This window comes from Tachyglossus aculeatus, chromosome 12, assembly GCF_015852505.1.
Source record: "Tachyglossus aculeatus isolate mTacAcu1 chromosome 12, mTacAcu1.pri, whole genome shotgun sequence".
Lineage (NCBI taxonomy): Eukaryota > Metazoa > Chordata > Mammalia > Monotremata > Tachyglossidae > Tachyglossus > Tachyglossus aculeatus.
Window position 1 is genome coordinate 44,026,695 of NC_052077.1, and position 21,376 is coordinate 44,048,070.

At 47.4% G+C, this 21,376-nt stretch overlaps 1 protein-coding gene across 2 annotated transcripts in view; it reads right to left on the reverse strand.

The window, feature by feature from the left end:
* The window catches only part of UFSP2 (UFM1 specific peptidase 2), a 32,925-nt gene extending 11,916 nt beyond the window's left edge, over nt 1-21,009 (reverse strand). The window contains exons 1-8 of one of the 2 annotated variants that reach the window (XM_038755367.1): nt 20,936-21,009; nt 14,770-14,848; nt 12,442-12,625; nt 12,256-12,322; nt 10,147-10,304; nt 7,886-8,078; nt 3,577-3,723; nt 3,306-3,470 (exon numbers count right to left, since the gene is read on the reverse strand). In XM_038755367.1, coding sequence (XP_038611295.1) covers nt 3,306-3,470; nt 3,577-3,723; nt 7,886-8,078; nt 10,147-10,304; nt 12,256-12,322; nt 12,442-12,625; nt 14,770-14,848; nt 20,936-20,938 — 996 coding nt within the window. In that variant the 5' untranslated portion in view covers nt 20,939-21,009. Of the gene's footprint in view, nt 1-3,305; nt 3,471-3,576; nt 3,724-7,885; nt 8,079-10,146; nt 10,308-12,255; nt 12,323-12,441; nt 12,626-14,769; nt 14,849-20,935 lie in introns of both variants that reach the window. The other variant, XM_038755366.1, reaches the window with a different exon arrangement.
* Between the last annotated feature and the right edge of the window lie 367 nt (nt 21,010-21,376).

Genomic DNA, 21,376 nt, shown 5'->3' on the forward strand with positions numbered 1-21,376 from the left:
TTTGTACTTTTCAAGTGGGGTCTCTGCTATTTCCTCCCACCAAAGCTAAGGCCAGGGTCCAAATGCACGTGGCTTTAGTAAATGCTTAACAAATACCAACATTATTATTATTATTATTAAGTTCCTCCACTAGACTGCCCTCTCCGTGGGCAGGGAATGTCTCCGTTTATTGTTGTACTGTACTTTCCCAAGCACTTAGAACAGTGCTCTGCACACGGTAAGCGCTTAATAAATATGATTGAATGAATGAATGAACATGCACTCAATAAATACCATCAACTGACTGACAGAATTTGTACTTTTCAAGTGGGGTCTCTGCTATTTCCTCCCACCAAAGCTAAGGCCAGGGTCCAAATGCACGTGGCTTTAGTGGGCAGAACGTGGGGCCCAGAGTCAAGAGTTCTGGGCCCTGGACCCAACTCGGCCTCTGGCCTGCTGTGTGATGTTGGGGAAGTCACAATCTCTCTGGGCCTCAGTTACTTCTTCTGAAAAATGGCAATAAGATTCCCCGCTCTCCCTCCCTAAGACTGCAAGCCCCAGGCTAAGCCCTCCTTTCCTCTTCTCATTCCCTTCTGTGTCACCCTGACTTGCTCCCTTTATTCATCCCCCCCTCCCAGTCCCACCGCGCTTATGTCCGTATCTGTTATTTATTTATATTAACGTCTGTCTTCCTCTCTAGACCATAAGCTCACTGCGGGCAGGGAACGTGCCTGCTTATTGTTATACAGCGTGGCTCAGTGGAAAGAGCCCGGGCTTTGGAGTCAGAGGTCAAGGGTCCAAATCCCCGCTCTTCCAATTGTCAGCTGTGTGACTTTGGGCAAGTCACCGTGGGACAACCTGATCACCTTGTGACCTCTCCAGCGCTTGGAGCAGTGCTTTGTGCATGGTGAGCGCTTAATAAATGCTATTATTATTATTTGGAGTCAGAGGTCAAGGGTTCAAATCCCAGCTCCGCCAGCTGTCAGCTGTGAGGCTTTGGGCAAGTCACTTCATTTCTCTGCGCCTCAGTTACCTCATCTGGAAAATGGGGATCGACTGTGACCCCCCATGGGACAACCTGATCACCTTGTAGCCTCTCCAGCGCTTAGAACAGTGCTTTGCACATAGTAAGCGCTTAATAAATGCTATTATTATTATTATTATTGTCACCTCACTTCTCTGTGCCTCAGTTCCCTCATCTGTAAAATGGGGATTAAGACTGTGAGCCCCCCGTGGGACAACCTGATCACTCTGTAACCTCCCCAGCGCTTAGAACAGTGCTTTGCACATAGTAAGCGCTTAATAAATGCCATTATTAATATTATTATTATATTGTACTCTCCTAAGCGCTTAGCGTAGTGCTCTGCACACAATAAGTGTTCAATAAATCCTACTGAATGGAAGGACAGGGTGACTGCTTCTGATCTGATTATCTTGTATCTCCAAGCACTCAGCCTAAAGCTCGGCAGCTAGTAAGGCCCGGATAAATGGCATCGTTGTTGCCATCATTATTATCAAACGCCCAGGAGCCCTTCCTCTCAACTCGGCCCAGAACTCTCCCCGGCTTCAAAGCTATAATGAAGACACATAATAATAATAATAATGATGATGATGGTATTTGTTAAGCGCTTACTATGTGCAAAGCACCGTTCTAAGCGCTGGAGGGATGCAGTGTGATCGGGTGATCAGAGAAGCAGCGTGGCTCAGTGGAAAGAGCCCGGGCTTTGGAGTCAGAGGTCACAGGTTCAAATCCCGGCTCCGCCAATTGTCAGCTGTGTGACTTTGGGCAAGTCGCTTCACTTCTCTGTGCCTCAGTCCCCTCAACTGTTAAATGGGGATGAAGACTGTGAGCCCCCCATGGGACAACCTGATCACTTTGTAACGTCCCCAGCGCTTAGAACAACAGTACTTTGCACATAGTAAGCGCTTAATAAATGCCATTATTATTATTATCGGGTTGTCCCACGTTGGGCTCACAATCTTTATCCCCATTTTACAGATGACGTAACCGGCACAGAGAAGTTAAGTGACTTGCCCAAAGCCACACAGCCAATAAGTGGTGGAGTTCATCATCAATCGTATTTATTGAGTGCTTACTATGTGCAGAGCACTGTACTAAGCGCTTGGGAAGTACAAATTGGCAACATATAGAGACAGTCCCTACCCAACAGTGGGCTCACAGTCTAAAAGTTTGGGATTAGAACTCTTCTAAATGCTGGGATTAAGCGCTTAGTACAGTGCTCTGCACACAGTAAGCGCTCAATAAATACGATTGATTGATTAGAACCCACGACCTCTAACTCCCAAGCCCGGGCTCTTTCCACTGAGCCACGCGGCTTCTCATGCACCTCCTCCAAGAGGCCAGCCCTGAATAAACCTCCCTTTCCTCTGCAAGTGTCGGAGTTGGGATTAGAACTCTTCTAAGCGCTGGGATTAAGCGCTTAGTCCAGTGCTCTGCACACAGTAAGCGCTCAATAAATACGATTGATTGATTAGAACCCATGACCTCTAACTCCCAAGCCCGGGCTCTTTCCACTGAGCCCCGCTGCTTCTCATGCACCTCCTCCAAGAGGCCAGCCCTGAATAAACCTCCCTTTCCTCTTCTCCCTGACTTACTCCCTTTACTCAACCCCCATCCCAGCCTCATCATCACCATCATCATCAATCGTATTTATTGAGCGCTTACTATGTGCAGAGCACTGTACTAAGCGCTTGGGAAGTCCAAATTGGCAACATCTAGAGACAGTCCCTACCCAACAGTGGGCTCACAGTCTAAAAGGGGGGAGACAGAGAACAAAACCAAACATACCAACAAAATAAAATAAATAGGATAGATATGTACAAGTAAAATAGAGTAATAAATATGTACAACCATATATACAGGTGCTGTGGGGAAGGGAAGGAGGTAAGATGGGGGGATGGAGAGGGGGACGAGGGGGAGAGGAAGGAAGGGGCTCAGTCTGGGAAGGCCTCCTGGAGGAGGTGAAGGCCTCCCACAACATACTTACGTACATATCTGTAATTTATTTATGTCTATTCAGGTCTGCCTCCTTTCCAGACTGTAAGTTCACTGTGGGCAGGGAATGTGTCTGTTTATTGCCAAATTGCGCTTAGCACAGTGCTCTGCCCATAGTAAGCGCTGAATATAACTGAATGAAAGGACAGGGAGACTGCTTCTGATTATCCTGTATCTCCCAGGGCTCAGCCTAGACCTCCGCAGCTAATAAGAGGTGGACGCAAAGCATCGTCCTCACCTTCATTATCGTTATTAAACGTCCAGGAGCCCTTCCTCCCCACCCAGCCCAGCGCTCCACAGGCGCCGGTACCTGCTGAATCTCCCTGTGGGAGGGGATGGGCCGGTCGGTGTAGCCCTGGTGCCTGAACCACGAGCAGACCGTCTGTAGAGACCGGTAGGCGCAGCCCCAGCCGCTATCGTCGACCCGGTCCTGCATGTAGTGGTGATAGCTGTAGGTCCCCTGGACGGTGCACACCTGGGCGGAAGAGGCAACCGGGCGGCGGGTGAGGGGCCGTTCGACCCGAGCCACGGCTTCCCGTGACGGGATCCGCCCCCACTTCGGCCGGGGTGGGGGGACTCACCGTGCCGCACTCCGGGCCGAGAGGGTTGAGGTGGGCGTGCGGATTCCGAATGTAGCCGTCCCCGGGAGGCTCGTCGGGGAAGTGGTACGCGTTGGACCGGCGGAAGTACGGCCTGTCACGCGGCAGCTGGAAGCGGTCGTGCAACTCCTACGAGGCCACGTGTCACCTCAGCGTGGCTCGGCAACCACCCCCCGGTGCCAGCCGCAGCACAGAGAAGCGGCACGGCTCAGTGGAAAGAGCCCGGGCTTAGGAGTCAGAGGTCACGGGCTCAAATCCCGACTCTGCCAACTGTCAGCTGTGTGACTTTGGGCAAGTCACTTCTCTGGCCCTCAGTTACCTCGTCTGGAAAATGGGGATTAAGACCGTGAGCCCCCCGTGGGACAACCTGATCCCCCTGCTTAGAACGGTGCTTTGCACATAGTAAGCGCTTAATAAATGCCATCATTATTATTATCATCATCAATCGCATTTATTGAGTGCTTACTGTGTGCAGAGCACTGTACTAAGCGCTTGGGAAGTACAAATTGGCAACATCTAGAGACAGTCCCTACCCAACAGTGGGCTCACAGTCTAAAAGACTGTTATTAGAGGGCCACCCGTGGCTGAGATGAAAAGGTTACGTGGGGGAGTATGGATACTCCCAACATCCTTAATGGCCGGTTGCTCCCAATCCAGAACTACAACCCCAGAACTATCAGCTCAGCGCACTGAAATTAAGAGCAGCGGGGGGTCAGTGTTCACCTGATCCCAACGCACATCCCCCTTTAAGGTGAACGGCTTTTCGATGAGCGAAATGAATGAAACTTCCCACTCTGATGCACCCTCCACCTCTGAAAGCCTTATAGACTGTGAGCCCAATGTTGGGTAGGGACTGTCTCTACATGTTGCCAATTTGTACTTCCCAAGCACTTAGTACAGTGCTCTGCACATAGTAAGCGCTCAATAAATACGATTGATGATGAGGAGGAAACGGCAGTCGCGTGAGCAAATGTCCATTTATGAGACTTTAGTGAGGAGCCGGTGCCCCGGGGGGTAGGGGCGGGCTCTGGGGTGGTTTGAAGCGATGACACCCAATCTCCACTTTGCTGTCCCGCCAGCACCTAATACAGAACACCTCCTCACCTTTCCCCGTCAACCCACTTTTCTCCCCAGCGCAGTCAACGACACTACCATCCTCCCCACCTCAGGTGCCCATATCCTCGGTTTCATCCTCGACTTCACTATCATTCAATTCTCACACCGTCAACCGCCAAGTCCCGCTGGCTCTTTCTGCACCACATTTCACCCGCAAGCTCAGGCCTTTTTGAGGCTCGACTACCGCCTTAGCCTCCTTGCCGGTCTCCCGGCCTCCAGCCTCACTCCTTGCGATCCGGTGCCCGGTTTCCTGAAACATTTTCTGACCCACATCTCTCCTCAGATCTCTCCCCGTGTCTCTTCACATCACACAAAAGCACCTCACAATCAGATTCAAGGCTCTCCACCACCCGGCCCTACCTCACCTATCTGTTCTCTTCTCCTGCTCCCTGTTTCTCCCAAACTGTCCTTCTAGCCATACCTCCCTCACAACCCTCCTGCCCCCTCACTCAGACTATTCCCTGGCTTGAACTCTCTCCCTAACCCCCACCATCAGCAGACCCCAGCTTTCCCCACATTTGAAACCTCCTAAAATCCCACCTGATTTCACCTTATTTGAAGCCTCCTAAAATCCCACCCGATTTTACCTTATTTGAAGCCTCCGAAAATCCCACCTGATTTAGCTTGCCCATTAAGCTTTCCTCAATTAATTTCCCCACCCCCTGAGCTATGTCATCCCTTCAGCCCACTCTAGCCCTTATGAATTTATTTACATCTTTCTCAGCACTCAATTATACAGCTGTACTCAGTTATTTATTTTGACCCCATTGCTCTAGTTGAAAATATTTTTATGTTTGTCTCCCTGTTAGAATATAAGCTGTCTCCCCCTTCTAGACTGTGAGCCTGCTGTTGGGTAGGGACTGTCTCTAGATGTTACCAACTTGTACTTCCCAAGCGCTTAGTACAGTGCTCTGCACACAGTAAGCGCTCAATAAATATGACTGAATGAATGAATGAATAAGCTCCTTGTGGGCAGGAAACATGTCACTTCTTTATTCTATACTTTCCCAGTACTTTGTTCTGTGCCACACTAAGTAGGCCCTCATTAAATGTTATTACTTATACTCCTACTAGCATCACTGCTACTACTACTATCATTGCTAGACTACAAGTTCCTTGATGGCAGTGACCGTGACAACTAATCAGTCAAAAGTATTTACTGAGTGCCTACTTAGTAGTGTGTACTAAGCGCTTAGGAGGAGGCAGCAGAATTAGATATGACCCTTGCCCTCAAGGAGTTTATAATCTAGTAGGAGAGAAAGACACTGAAATAAAGTGAAACTAGAAGGAAGGAATGAAGTACACATCTATTCTATTTATTTTATTTTGTTAGTATGTTTGGTTTTGTTCTCTGTCTCCCCCTTTTAGACTGTGAGCCCACTGTTGGGTAGGGACTGTCTCTAGATGTTGCCAATTTGTACTTCCCAAGCGCTTAGTACAGTGCTCTGCACATAGTAAGCGCTCAATAAATACGATTGATGATGATGACGATGAAGTATAACGCTCTGGACACAAGTGTGAGTGGACACACAGAAGCAGAGAAGCAGCGTGGCTCAATGGAAGGAGCACGGACTTTGGAGTCAGAGGGCATGGGTTCAAATCCCGGCTCCGCCACTTGTCAGCTGTGTGACTTTGGGCAAGTCACTTAACTTCTCTGGGCCTCAGTTCCCTCATCTGTAAAATGGGGATTAAGACCGTGAGCCCCCTTGGGACAACCTAATCACCTTGTAACCTCCTCAGCGCTTAGAACAGTGCTTTGCACATAGTAAGTGCTTAATAAATGCCATTATTATTATTATTATTATTATTAGAAAGCGTACAGGCCTGGGAGTCAAGGGACCTGGGTTCTAATACTGGCTTTGCCACTTGTCTGCTGTGTGACCTTGGGCAAATCTCTGGATCTCAAGTACTTCATTTGTAAAACGGGGGTTAAGAGTGTGAACCCTACGTGGGATAGGGACTTTGTCCAACCCAGTAATATTTTATCTACTGCAGCACTTATTTATGGTGTCTGGCACATAGTATGTGCTGAACAGTGCTCGGCATGTAGTAAGCGCTTAACGGATACCATTATTATTATTACTATTATTATTAATAATAATTATTATTAACAAACCACAAAAAAGTGCTATAGGGGAGTGTGAGTACCAAGGAGCTGAGGGAATGCAGAAATGCTGAATCAATCAATCATATTTATTGAGCGCTTACTGTGTGCAGAGCACTGTACTAAGCACTTGGGAAGTACAAGTTGGCAACATATAGAGACGGTCCCTACCCAACAGTGGGCTCACAGTCTAGAAGGGGGAGACAGAGAACAAAACCAAACATACTAACAAAATAAAATAAATAGAATAGATATGTACAAATAAAATAAATAGAGTAATAAATCTGTACAAATCTGTATTAAGCGCTTGGGAAGTCCAAGTTGGCAACATATAGAGACAGTCCCTACCCAACAGTGGGCTCACGGTCTAGAAGGGGGAGACTCTTTTAGACTGTGAGCCCACTTTTAGACTGTGAGCCCACTGTTGGGTAGGGACTGTCTCTATATGTTGCCAATTTGTACTTCCCAAGCGCTTAGTACAGTGCTCTGCACATAGTAAGCGCTCAATAAATACGATTGATGATGATGATGATGATGATGAGACAGAGAACAAAACAAAACATATTAACGTCTTTCGGGGAAACAGAGAGTGAGAAGATGAGAGATTAATGAGGGAAGACCTCCTGGAAGAGGTGGAGTTGGGGAGACAGAGAACAAAACAAAACATATTAACGTCTTTCGGGGAAATAGAGAGTGAGAAGATGAGAGATTAATGAGGGAAGACCTCCTGGAAGAGGTGGAGTTTGGGAGACAGAGAACAAAACAAAACATATTAACGTCTTTTGGGGAAATAGAGAGTGAGAAGATGAGAGATTAATGAGGGAAGACCTCCTGGAAGAGGTGGAGTTTGGGAGACAGAGAACGAAACAAAACATATTAATGTCTTTCGGGGAAATAGAGAGTGAGAAGATGAGAGATTAATGAGGGAAGACCTCCTGGAAGAGGTGGAGTTTCTACTGCACTCTCCCTATTCCTTAGTTTAGTGCTCAGTATAAAGGAGGCATTCAGTAATCTCCTACTGACTGACCGACCAACCGACCGGGTTTGCCAGAGTGGGTGAGCAGGTCCTACCTCCCGGTAGGCGCCCAGCTCACTGTCCGGGATTCCTGAGGGATAGGCGACAGTTTGCAGACCCTTCTCTCCCGGCAGCATGAAGTGCAGGGGCTCTGGGACGATGATGGAGGAGCCCTTCATGTACTTCCAGATGCAGCTCTCCAGGTCGGTGAGCTGGCGGTGGATTGCACCGACCAAGAGAATCCGAGCCCTGCAGGGAGGGGAAAGACAGCGTCTGTTTTCCCAGCCGGGGAACGGGCGCGGTGCCCGGTAACCTCATGGCCGTGCGGGAGGTATTATCTGGAGCTGCAGTCTCCACTGTCCACCTCTGCCAACTCTTTTTCAGGATTTCCAGACTGAGCCCCTTCCTTCCTCTCCCCCTTGTCCCCCTCTCCATCCCCCCAACTTACCTCCTTCCCTTCCCCACAGCACCTGTATAGATGTTTGTACATATTTATCACTCTATTTATTTTACTTGTACATATCTATTCTATTCATTTTATTTTGTTAGTACGTTTGGTTTTGTTCTCTGTCTCCCCCTTTTAGACTGTGAGCCCACTGTTGGGTAGGGACTGTCTCTATATGTTGCCAATTTGTACTTCCCAAGCGCTTAGTACAGTGCTCTGCACATAGTAAGTGCTCAATAAATATGATTGATGATGATGATGACTGTCTCTATATGTTGCCAATTTGTACTTCCCAAGTGCTTAGTACAGTGCTCTGCACATAGTAAGCGCTCAATAAATACGATTGATGATGATGATGATGATGATGACTGTCTCTATATGTTGCCAATTTGTACTTCCCAAGCGCTTAGTACAGTGCTCTGCACATAGTAAGCGCTCAATAAATACGATTGATGATGATGATGATGATGATTTCCTGCTGGGCCTGGCCACACTGGTGACTTACACTTGGTGGTTCTCCAGTCAGAAGATTCGTTCATTCAGTCATATTTATTGAGCGCTTAGTCACTTAACTTCTCGGAGCCTCAGTTACCTCATCTGTAAAATGGGGATGAAGCCTGTGAGCCCCATGCGGGACAACCTGATCACCTTGTATCCCCCCAGCGCTTAGAACAGTGCTTTGCACATAGTAAGTGCTTAATAAATGCCATCATCATCATCATCATCTAGAGACGGTCCCTACCCAACAGCAGGCTCACAGTCTAGAAGGGGGAGACAGGCAACAAAACAAAACATATTAACAAAGTAAAATAAATAGAACAAGTATGTACAAATAAAATAAATAGAGTAATAAATACGTGCAAACGTACAAAGATTGACGGCAAAGCCCCACCAGGCCTTTCCCTGCTTGCGGAAAATAATAATAATACTAATAATGATGACATTTATTAAGCGCTTACTATGGGCAAAGCACTGTTCTTTACGATTGCTAAATACGATTGGATGAATGACGTCGGACAGCCGGGGACGAGCGCTCGGGGCCAGAGGCGGACAGGCCCTCGCTCACGGGAACGCAGCGAGCCCCAGAGGCGAGTGCTCTGCACATAGTAAGCGCTCAATAAATACTGCAATTTCAGGCCCGATCAGGAAGAGGAGTCGAAACAAAAGGCTTCCAGAAAGGAAGATAAAAAGTCACAAGACCAGGTATGGCTCGAAATGGGTACGCCTTGTCTGCCCAGAGACTTATTTTGCTTGTACATATTTATTCTATTTATTTTATTTTGTTAGTATGTTTGGTTTTGTTCTCTGTCTCCCCCTTCTAGACTGTGAGCCCGCTGTTGGGACTGTCTGTAGATGTTGCCAACTTGTACTTCCCAAGCGCTTAGCACAGTGCTCTGCACACAGTAAGCGCTCAATAAATACGATTGAATGAATGAATGAATGCGATTGATGTTGATGATGATGATGAGTGGACAGGGACCAGAGTGGAAGAGGGGTGCTACACTGACCGCTGGCTCTTCTACGCAGGCTTTCTGCTGAGCCCCGTCAGAGTGGCCCTCTGGAAGGAACCATGGGTCCGTGAAGTCCACCCGGAGGAGACTTCAGTCAATCAATCAATCAATCAATCGTATTTATTGAGCGCTTACTGTGTGCAGAGCACTGTACTAAGCGCTTGGGAAGTACAAGTTGGCAACATATAGAGACGGTCCCTACCCAACAGTGGGCTCACAGTCACAGTTGAGCCAAAGCGAAGAACCCCGAGTCCCCCTCCTTGGGCCACCCCTCGATGGCTACCACCTGCGACCTTCAGCGGTCACCCACTCAGCCGCACGGCCCCTGAGGCTGAAGACTGCACGCCCAAAACACTCCTACCTGCCCCAAGGCTCTTCGGGAGCAACAAATGCAACCACGTCGATGGGCAGAGTCATGGTGACGTAGTGATGCCCGCCGCTTTCTCTCTCGATGACCGGGGCTACCGCGGGCCGGGACGTGGACATGGCCAGCATGAGGTCTATATTTACTATGTGCTGCTGCTGTGAAAATAATGATGATAATAATAATAATGATGGCATTTATTAACTGCTGTGAAAACAGTAATAATAACGATGGCATTTATTAAGCGCTTACTATGTGCAAAGCACTGTTCGAAGCGCCGGGGAGGTTACAAGGTGATCAGGTTGTCCCTCGGGGGGCTCACAGTCTTAATCCCCATTTGACAGATGAGGGAACTGAGGCCCAGAGAAGTGAAGTGACTGGCCCAAAGTCATTCAGCTGACAGTTGGCAGAGCCGGGTTTTGAACCCATGACCTCTGACTCCAAAGCCCGGGCTCTTTCCACTGAGCCACGCTGCTTCTCAACACACACAAACACTCTCACTCTCTCTTTTGTTAGACACAGCCTCTCCCCCGGCCTCCCTGGGCTGGAACAGATCAATCGAGCGATGATATTTATTGAGTGATGACTATGTGCAGAATACTGTCCTGATTCCCGCCCCCATGGAGCTTACAATCTAGTAGTATTGGTTGGGCATCTACTGTGTGCTGAGCACTGTACTCTTTGGGAAAGTCCAAAAGAGTTAGTCGGCAGGATTGCTGGCCTCAAGACTGTCTGGAGCCTCTTCTCTCCCAGAACCAGTCCATCCGTCCCCATCATCATCATCATCATCATCAATCGTATTTACTGAGCGCTTACTATGTGCAGAGCACTGTACTAAGCGCTTGGGAAGTACAATGAGGACCCCAACATCACAAACCCTAAGGAAATGAAAAAGTGAACAAAGCAGCTTGGTCTAGAGTATGAGCCAGAAGGACAGAATGACCTGGCTTCTACTGTGTCACCCAAGCGTGGCTTAGTGGAAAGAGCCCGGGCTTGGGAGTTGGAGGTCATGGGTTCTAATCAATCAATCGTATTTATTGAGCGCTTACTGTGTGCAGAGCACTGTACTAAGCACTTGGGAAGTACAAGTTGGCAACATATAGAGACAGTCCCTACCCAACAGTGGGCTCACAGTCTAAAAGTCTAAGCCCGCCTCCGCCTCTTGTCAGCGTTTGCCTTTGGGCAGGTCGCTTCAATTCTCTGTGCCTCAGTTACCTCTTCTGTAAAATAGGGATTAAGACTGTGAGCCCCATGTGGGATGATCTGATTACCTTGTATCTACCCCCGTGCTTAGAACGGCGCTTGGCACATTGATGATGCTGGCATTTATTAAGCGCCTACTATGTGCAAAGCACTGTTCTAAGTGCTGGGGAGGTTACAAAGTGATCTGGTCCCCATGGGGGGCTCACAGTCTTCATCCCCATTTTACAGATGAGGGAACTGAGGCACAGAGTAGTGAAGTGACTTACCCAAAGTCACACAGCTGCCAAATGGTGGAGCCGGGATTGGAACCCATGACCTCTGACTCCAAAGCCTGCGCTCTTTCCACTGAGCCTGCCATCATTATTACCTTAGGCAAGTCACTTAACTTCTCTGGGCCTCGGTTACCTCATCTGTAAAATGGGGATTATGACTGTGAGCCGCCTAAGGGACACGGACTGTGTCCAACCTAATTGCCTGGAACACAGTAAACACCTACTATAAAAAAAAGAAAAACTAGAAATCGCCGATCCATTCATTTTCCATTCAATCGTATTTATTGAGCGCTTACTGTGTGCAACGCACTGTTCTAAGCGCTGGGGAGGTTACAAGATGAGTCATTCATTCATTCAATCGCATTTATTGAGCGCTTACTGTGTGCAGAGCACACTTGGGAAGTACAAGTTGGCAACATATAGACGGTCCCTACCCAACAGCGGGCTCACAGCCTAGAAGGGGGAGACAGACAACAAAACAAAACATATACACCAAATTAAATAAATAGAAGGGCTCACAGTCTAGAAGTGGGAGACACACAACATAGAAACCAGATCAAATAAACAGAATAAATATGTCCAAGCAAAATAATTCTCTGGGCAGACGAGGCGTACCCATTTCGAGCCATACCTGGTCTTGTGACTTTTTATCTTTCTTTCTGGAAGCCTTTTGTTTCGACTCCTCTTCCTGATCAGGCCTGAAATTGCAGTAAGAAGGGGAATGTAAGACCCCGAATCGGCTTGGTTTCGGGGGGGGAGGGAGGGAGGGGGTCAGAGGGTGGGTTGTCGTTCGGCGGCGGACTCCGGGCAGACTCACTGGGTAAAGGGCAGGACGTCTCTGCAGGGGGACTGGTCCGTCAGCGCGGCCTGGACTGTGCTGGCACCACTGTTGGGCCAAAAGTAGGCCGCCCCGCGGCCGACCCCGAACACCAGGGCGTCGGAAGACAGCTTGGCCGCCAGGTCGCTCAGCACGTACTTTAACGCCTTCTTGGTAGAAAGGTCTAAAAAGGGGGAAAATAAGACAGCGTGGGCCGCTTACGGCATTCTCTACGGACCGCCCGACTCAACCCTTCCCAACGCGGGAAACGGGGGAGGGAGGGGGCGGGCTCCGTCCATCCGGGCTCCCTTTCGGCCTAAAAGTGGAGAAAGATGTTCGCCGTGATCATCGTCGCCATCAGTGGGATCTACTGAATGCTTACTGCGCGCAGAGCACTGTACTACACGCTTGGGAGAGTACAGGGAAGCAGCGCAGCTCGGTGGGAAGAGCCCGGGCTTTGGAATCGGAGGTCATGGGTTCAAATGCTGGCTCTGCCAACTGTCAGCTGGGTGACTTTGGGCAAGGCACTTGACTCCTCTGCGCCTCAGTTACCTCATCTGTAAAATGGGGATTAAGACTGTGAGCTCCGTGTGGGACAACCTGATCACCCTGTAACCTCCCCAGCGCTTAGAACAGTGCTTGGCACATAGTAAGCGCTTAAGCGACTGAGCCCCCTCCTTCCTCTCCCCCTCCCCATCCCCCCCGCCTAACCTCCTTCCCCTCCCCACAGCACCTGTATATATGTATATATGTTTGTACATATTTATTACTCTATTTATTTTATTTGTACATATTTATTCTAATTATTTTATTTTGTTAATATGTTTTGTTTTGTTCTCTGTCTCCCCCTTCTAGACTGGGAGCCCACTGTTGGGTAGGGACCGTCTCTAGATGTTGCCAACTTGTACTTCCCAAGCACTTAGTACAGTGCTCTGCACACAGTAAGCACTCAACACGATTGAATGAATGCCATTATTATTATCATTATTATTCATTCAATCGTATTTATTGAGCGCTTACTGTGTGCAGAGCACTGCACTAAGCGCTTGAAAAGTACAAGTTGGCAACATCTAGAGATGGTCCCTAACCAACAGCAGGTTCACAGTCTAGAAGGGGGAGACAGACAACAAAACATATAAACCAAACAGAATAAATATGTACAAGTAAAATAATTCTCTAGGCAGACAAGGCTTATTATTATTATTCTTATTACAACAGAGTTGGTAGTCATGTTCCCTGCCCACAGCAAGCTTACGGTCAAGAAGGGGAGGAGGGGGCAGGGTGATTGAGTGCTTTAAAGCCAAAGGTAAGAAGTTTCTGTTTGTTCAGGAAGGAAAATGAAGACACCCTGGTCACCAGCTCCCATTCTTTAATGCTCCCCAATTCACCTTCTTAGCAGCGCTTCGCACTCGCCTCTCCCGCCTCCAATCCTTGCTCCAGCCCTTCCTCCTGCCTGGGACCCTCCTCCTGTCCCCCAACTCAAATCCGCCTGCCCACGGCTCTCCCATCTTCAGAGATTCCAGAAATTCCACCTCCTCCATGAGGTCTTCTCCCGCTTGTTTCCGTCACCATGAGCACTTATTCAACTAGGGAACAATCAATTGATAATGACTGGGCAGCTACTCTGTGCAGACAGTACAGCACCTGTATATATGTTTGTACAGATTTATTACAGATTTATTTTACTTGTACATACCTACTATTCTATTTATTTTATTTTGTTAATGATGTGCATCTAGCTTTACTTCTATTTATTCTGACGACTTGACACCTGTTCACATGTTTTGTTGTCTGTCTCCCACTTCTAGACTGTAAGCCCGTTGTTGGGTAGGGACCGTCTCTATATGTTCCCAAGCACTCAGTACAGTGCTCTGCACACAGTAAGCGCTCAATAAATACGATTGAATGAATGAATGAAATGCAGAGCGCTCTTCTAAGCACTTGGAAGACGACAAAATAATTAGTAGACACGGCCCCTCAAGGATCTTGCAATCTAGTAGGAGAGGCAGACCTTAAAATAAATTGAAGATAGGAGGAAGCAGTGGCTTATAAAAATATGTACAACATTTCTGGGAGGGAGGTGTGGATCCAAATGCTTAGGCGACACAAAAGTGCCAAAGTGGAGAGATGAGAGATTCATCAGGAGAAGACTCTTAGTGGAGATGTGATTAGAGAAGATGGGGAGAGGAGTGATCTGCTGGATGGGAAGGGTGGGGGGAGTTCCGGGAAAGGGGCACTGCTTTTCAGCTTAGAGGAAAAATCAAAATTTTGGCGAGGCTCAGTTTTCTGATGTTCTCCCACGACGGGCTGACGTTGCTGCAGATTTACCATTAGTAGTGGCTAGCTGAAACGCCAGGTCCAGGCCTCCTCTTATTCGGAACAGAAGATCCATTGTCCCTGAAATCACCTGGAGTGGATAAAATGGAAATCCTTTCATTCATTCATTCCTATTTCATTCAATCGTATTTATTGAGCACTTACTGTGTGCAGAGCACTGTACTAAGCATTTATTGAGCGCGTCTGTGTGCAGAGCACTGATACTAAGCACTTGGGAAAATACCATACAACAATAAACAGACACATTCCCTGCCCACAGTGAGCTTACAGTCTAGAGGGGGAGACAGACATTAATAGAAATAAATGAATTACAGATATGTACATAAGTGTTGTGAGGCTGAAAGTGGGGGGATGAATAAAGGGACCAAGTCAGGGGGATCCAGACAGGAGTAGAAGGGGAAAGGAAAGCTTAGTCAGGGAATGTCCTTTTTCGACTTAAAAAATGATATTTGTTAAGCACTTATTATGTGCCAGGCACTGTACTAAGCTAATCAGGTTGGACACAGTGCATGTCTAATGTGGGGCTTAGAGTTTTAATCCCCATTTTACAAATGAAGTAACTGAGGCATGATATTTGTTAAGCACTTATTATGTGCCAGGCACTGTACTAAACTAATCAGGTTGGACACAGTGCATGTCTAACGTGGGGCTTAGAGTTTTAATCTCCATTTTACAAATGAGGTAACTTAGGCATGATATTTGTTAAGCACTTATTATGTGCCAGGCACTGTACTAAACTAATCAGGTTGGACACAGTGCATGTCTAACGTGGGGCTTAGAGTTTTAATCCCCATTTTACAAATGAGGTAACAGAGAAATTTTAACTTGCCCAAGATCACACAGCAGACGAGTGGCGGAGCCAACATTAGAAGCCAGGTCCTTCGAAAAGTACAGAGTTCTTCACATAATAATAATAATAATAATAATAATAATAATAATAATAATAATAGTATTTGTTAAGTGCTTACTATGTGCCAAGCACTGTTTTTTATTTGCAGACCACGCTCAATTCTCTTGTGGCCAGAGCTTCCAGTCAATCAATCAATCAGTGTTATCAATTGAGCACGTATTGTGTGCAGAGCACTGTATTAAAGTGCTTTTAGACTGTGAGCCCACTGTTGGGTAGGGACCGTCTCTATATGTTGCCAACTTGTACTTCCCAAGCGCTTAGTACAGTGCTCTGCACCCAGTAAGCGCTCAATAAATACGATTGATGATGATGAAGTGCTTGAGAGTACACCACCATAGAGTTGGTAGACATGATACTTGCCTACGAAAAGTTTACAGGCTAAAGGGGGGACACAGGCAATTGATCAATGGTTTTTTTACAGAGGTTGTGAAAAATTTGTAGAGGGGGAATTGCAGAGTGTAAGAATATGTACGTTAGTTCTGTGGGAATGAGAGGGGGGTGAATATCAAATGCTTAGTTCTTAAGGGGTATAGATCCAAATGCATAGGTGATACACAATGGAGGGAAAGCAGGGCTTAGTACAGTGCTCTGCACATAGTAAGCGCTCAATAAATACGATTGATGATGAGGGAAAACGAGGGCTTTGTCAGGGAAGGCTTCTTGGAGGTGTGATTTTAGGACGCCTTTGAAGGTAGGGAGAGCGGTGGTCTGTTGGATATGATGATGACGATGGCATTTGTTAAGCGCTTACTATGTCCGAAGCACTGTTCTAAGCGCTGGGTATGAAAGGGGAGGGAATTTTAATAATAATAATAATTGGCATTTGTTAAGCGCTTACTATGTGCAAAGCACTGTTCTAAGCGCTAGGGAGGATACAGGGTGATCAAGTTGTCCCACATGGGGCTCACAGTCTTCATCTCCATTTTACAGATGAGGGAACTGAGGCCCAGAGAAGTGAAGTGACTTGCCCAAGATCACACAGCAGACATGTGGTGGAGTCGGGATTCGAACCCATGGCCCTGCTGAGAGCTCACCTCCTCCAGGAGGCCTTCCCAGACTGAGCCCCTTCCTTCCTTTCCCCCTCGTCCCCCCCTCCATCCCCCCATCTTACCTCCTTCCCTTCCCCACAGCACCAGTATATATGTATATATTTATTACTCTATTTATTGATTTATTTATTTTACTTGTACATATCTATCCTATTTATTTTATTTTGTTAGTATGTTTGGTTTTGTTCTCTGTCTCCCCCTTTTAGACTGTGAGCCCACTGTTGGGTAGGGACTGTCTCTATGTGTTGCCAATTTGTACTTCCCAAGCGCTTAGTACAGTGCTCTGCACATAGTAAGCGCTCAATAAATACGATTGATGATGATGATGACCTCTGATTCCAAAGCCCAGGCTCTTTCCACTGAGCCACGCCGCTTCTCTGTGCTTCAGTTCCCTCATCTGTAAAATGGGGATTAAGACTGTGAGCCCCACAGGGGACAACCCGATGACCCTGTATCCCCCCAGCGCTTAGAACAGTGCTTGGCACATAGTAAGCGCTTAACAAATAGCACCATTATTATTATTATTATGTGGGACAGAGACTGTGTCCAACTCAAATTACCTTGTACCTACCCCAGTACTTAGCACAGTGCCTGGCACAGAGTAACTGCTTGACCATTAGAGAAGCAGCGTGGCTCAGTGGAAAGAGCCCGGGCTTTGGAGTCAGAGGTCATGGGTTCAAATCCCGGCTCAGCCAATTGTCAGCCGTGTGACTTTGGGCAAGTCACTTCACTTCTCTGTGCTTCAGTTCCCTCATCTGTAAAATGGGGATTAAGACTGTGAGCCCCCCGTGGGACAACCTGATCACCCTGTATCCCCCCAGTGCTTAGAACAGTGCTTGGCACATAGTAAGCGCTTAACAAATACCATCATTATTATTATTAGTAGTATTATGGTGCCTGTCCCACACGGGTTTCTCAGTGTAAGTATCTGGGGGAACAGGTTTATAGTCCCCACTTTACAGATGTGGTAACTGAGGCGCAGAGCAGAGACCTGCCCACGGTCACCCACCAGGCAAGTGGCATCATCATCATCAATCGTATTTATTGAGCGCTTACTGTGTGCAGAGCAGTGTACTAAGCGCTTGGGAACTACAAATTGGCAACATAGAGAGACAGTCCCTACCCAACAGTGGGCTCACAGTCTAAAAGAGCTGGGATTAGAACCCAGGTCTCCTGCCTCTCAGTCCTGTGTTTTACCACTAGGCCAGGCTTATTCGGGAGGGGGAAGGAAAAAGAGAAGGGAGAACGGGAAAAGAAGATTCATTCATTCATTCAATCGTATTTATTGAGCGCTTACTGTGTGCAGAGCACTGTACTAAGCGCTTGGGAAGTCCAAGTTGGCAACATATAGAGACGGTCCCTACCCAACAGCGGGCTCAGTCTAGGAGACAGACAACAAAACAAAACATATTAAAGAAATAAAATCAATAGAATAGTAAATATGTACAAATAAAATAAACAGAGTAATAAATAAACATATTTATTACTCTATTTATTTATTTATTTATTTATTTTACTTGTACATTTCTATCCTACTTATTTTATTTTGTTGGTATGTTTGGTTCTGTTCTCTGTCTCCCCCTTTTAGACTGTGAGCCCACTGTTGGGTAGGGACTGTCTCTATGTGATGCCAATTTGTACTTCCCAAGCGCTTAGTACAGTGCTCTGCACATAGTAAGCGCTCAATAAGTACGATTGATTGATTGATTGATTAATAAATCTGTACAAACATATAGACAGGTGCTGTGGGGAGGGGGAGGAGGGGGAGAGGAAGGAGGGGGCTCGAGAAAAGGATCCCTGAGCCCTTCTCTCCTTTCTCAGTGAGAAGCAGCGTGACTTCGTGGAAAGAGCAAGGGTTTGAGAGTCAGAAGTCATCATCATCATCATCATCAATTGTATTTATTGAGCGCTTACTATGTGCAGAGCACTGTACTAAGCGCTTGGGAAGTCCAAATTGGCAACATCTAGAGACAGTCCCTACCCAACAGTGGGCTCACAGTCTAAAAGGGGGAGACAGAGAACAAAACCAAACATACTAACAAAATAAAATAAATAGAATAGAAATGTACAAGTAAAATAAATAAATAAATAAATAGAGTAATAAATATGTTCAAACATATATACATATATAAAGTCATGGGTTCTAATCCCAGCTCTGCCACCTGTCAGCTGAGCAACTTTCGGGCAAGTCACTTAACAATGATGGTGTTTGTTAAGCACTTACTATGTGCCAAGCACTGTTCTAAGCGCTGGAGTAGATACAAGGTTCTCAGTTTGTCCCACGTGGGGCTCCCGGTCTTAATCCCCATTTTACAGATGTGGCACAGAGAAGGTAAGTGACTTGCCCCTAGTCACACAGGTGACAAGTGGCACAGGTGGGATTAGAACCCACGACTTCTGACTCCTAAACCCATTATTCTACCACGAAACCACACTGCTCTGTGCCTCAGTTACCTCATCTGCAAAATGGGGATGAAGACTGTGAGCCCCATCTGGGACAAACTGATGATCTTATATCTCCCCCAGCGCTAACAACAGTGTTTGGCACATTGCAAGTGCTTAATAAATACCATCATTATTATTATTGTTATTTCCGGCTTTCTCTTCTGCCAAATTAGCCAGAGCCGCAGGCACCCGGGAAGGCTGACGTGGCTTAGTGGCAAGAGCCTGGTCTTGGGAGTTGGAAGTCATGGGTTCTAATCCCGCCTCCACCACTTGTCTGCTGAGTGACCTTGAGCAAGCCACTTCAATCAATCAATTGTATTTATTGAGCACTTACTGTTTGCAGAGCACTGTACTAAGTGCTTGGGAAGTACAAGTTGGCAACTTCATGTCTCTGTGCCTCAGTTCCCTCATCTGGAAAATGGGGATGAAAACTGTGAGCCCCACCTGGGACAACCTGATGACCTTGTATCTCCCCCAATGCTTAGAACAGTGCTTGGCACATAGTAAGTACTTAATAAATACCATCATTATTATTATTTCCGGTTTTCCCTTCTGCTAAATTAGCTCCAGAGACGCCCCCCCACCGAAGGTTGACGTGGCTTATTGGCAGGAGCGCAGGCTTGGGAATCAGCTGTCATTCATCCATTCATTCAACTGTACTTATTGAACGCTTACTGTGTGCAGAGCACTGTACTAAGCGCTTGGGAAGTACAAGTTGGCAACATATAGATACGGTCCCTACCTAACAACGGGCTCACAGTCTACAGAAGCAGCGAGGCTCAGTGGAAAAGATCACGGACTTTGGAGTCAGAGGTCATGGGTTCAAATCCCGGCTCTGCCAATTGTCAGCTGTGTGACTTTGGGCAAGTCACTTAACTTCTCTGGGCCTCAGTTCCCTCATCTGTAAAATGGGGGTGAAGGCTATGAGCCCCCCGTGGGACAAACTTGCAACCTCTGCAGCGCTTGGAACAGTGCTTGGCACGTAGTAAGCGCTTAATAAATGCCATCATTATTATTATTATTATTATTATTATTGGGGGGGTAGACAACAAAACAAAACATGTGGACTGGTGTCAAGCCCTGTCATGGGTTCTAATCCCGCCTCCACCACCTGTCAATTAATCAATCAATAGTATTTATTGAGCGCTTACTGTGTGCAGAGCACTGTACTAAGCGCTTGGGAAGTACAAGCTGGCAACATATAGAGACGGTCCCTACCCCACAGTGGGCTCACAGTCTAGAAGTCTGCTGTGTGACCTTGGGCAAGCCGCTTTAAGTCTCTGTGCCTCAGTCCCCTCATCTGGAAAATGGGGGTGAAGACTGTGAGCCTCCCCGGGGGACAACCTGATCACCTTGTAACCTCCCCAGAGCTTAGACATACTATTTTATTTTGTTAGTACGTTTGGTTTTGTTCTCTGTCTCCCCCTTCTAGACTGTGAGCCCGCTGTTGGGTAGGGACTGTCTCTATGTGTTGCCGACTTGGACTTCCCAAGCGCTTAGTGCAGTGCTCTGCACACAGTAAGCGCTCAATAAATACGATTGATTGATATTGATAGAATAGTGCGTTGCACCTAGTAAGCGCTTAACAAATACCATCATTATTGTTGTTACGTGGCCCCTGAGGCCTGAGTAGGGACTGTCTCTATGTGTTGCCAATTTGTACTTCCCAAGCGCTTAGTACAGTGCTCTGCACATAGTAAGCGCTCAATAAATACGATTGATGATGATGAGGGGGCAGCTTGGGGAGACTCACCATGCCCGGAAGGGATCCTGCGATGGAAAACGATGGCTTCGGGGGCGGGAGAAACCAGGAAAAACGGCTAGGACGCAAGAAGGGGGGGACAGGCCTAGGAAGAGAGGACTACAACTCCCAGAATGCCCTTCGCCAGGGAGGCCTACACCTCCCAGAATGCCCTTCGCCCCGACCATCCCCCTCCTCGGACCGTACCATCCTCGCTGAATCACGGGGGGGACGGGGGAGGAGGAAAGGGAGAAGGGGACAGGAATCTGAGGAAAATTATTTTCCACAGATTTCCTACTTTAGGGAATTCTGTTTCGAAATATCGGGGGGGGGGTTCTGGAAATCACCCCAGACTTCGAGGGGCTGGGAGGAGACGGGGTGACCCCTGAGGTGCGGGGTGAGCTCGCCCTGGTCCAGGGTTGCTATGGCAACGAGGCGCCGAGGAGAAGGAGC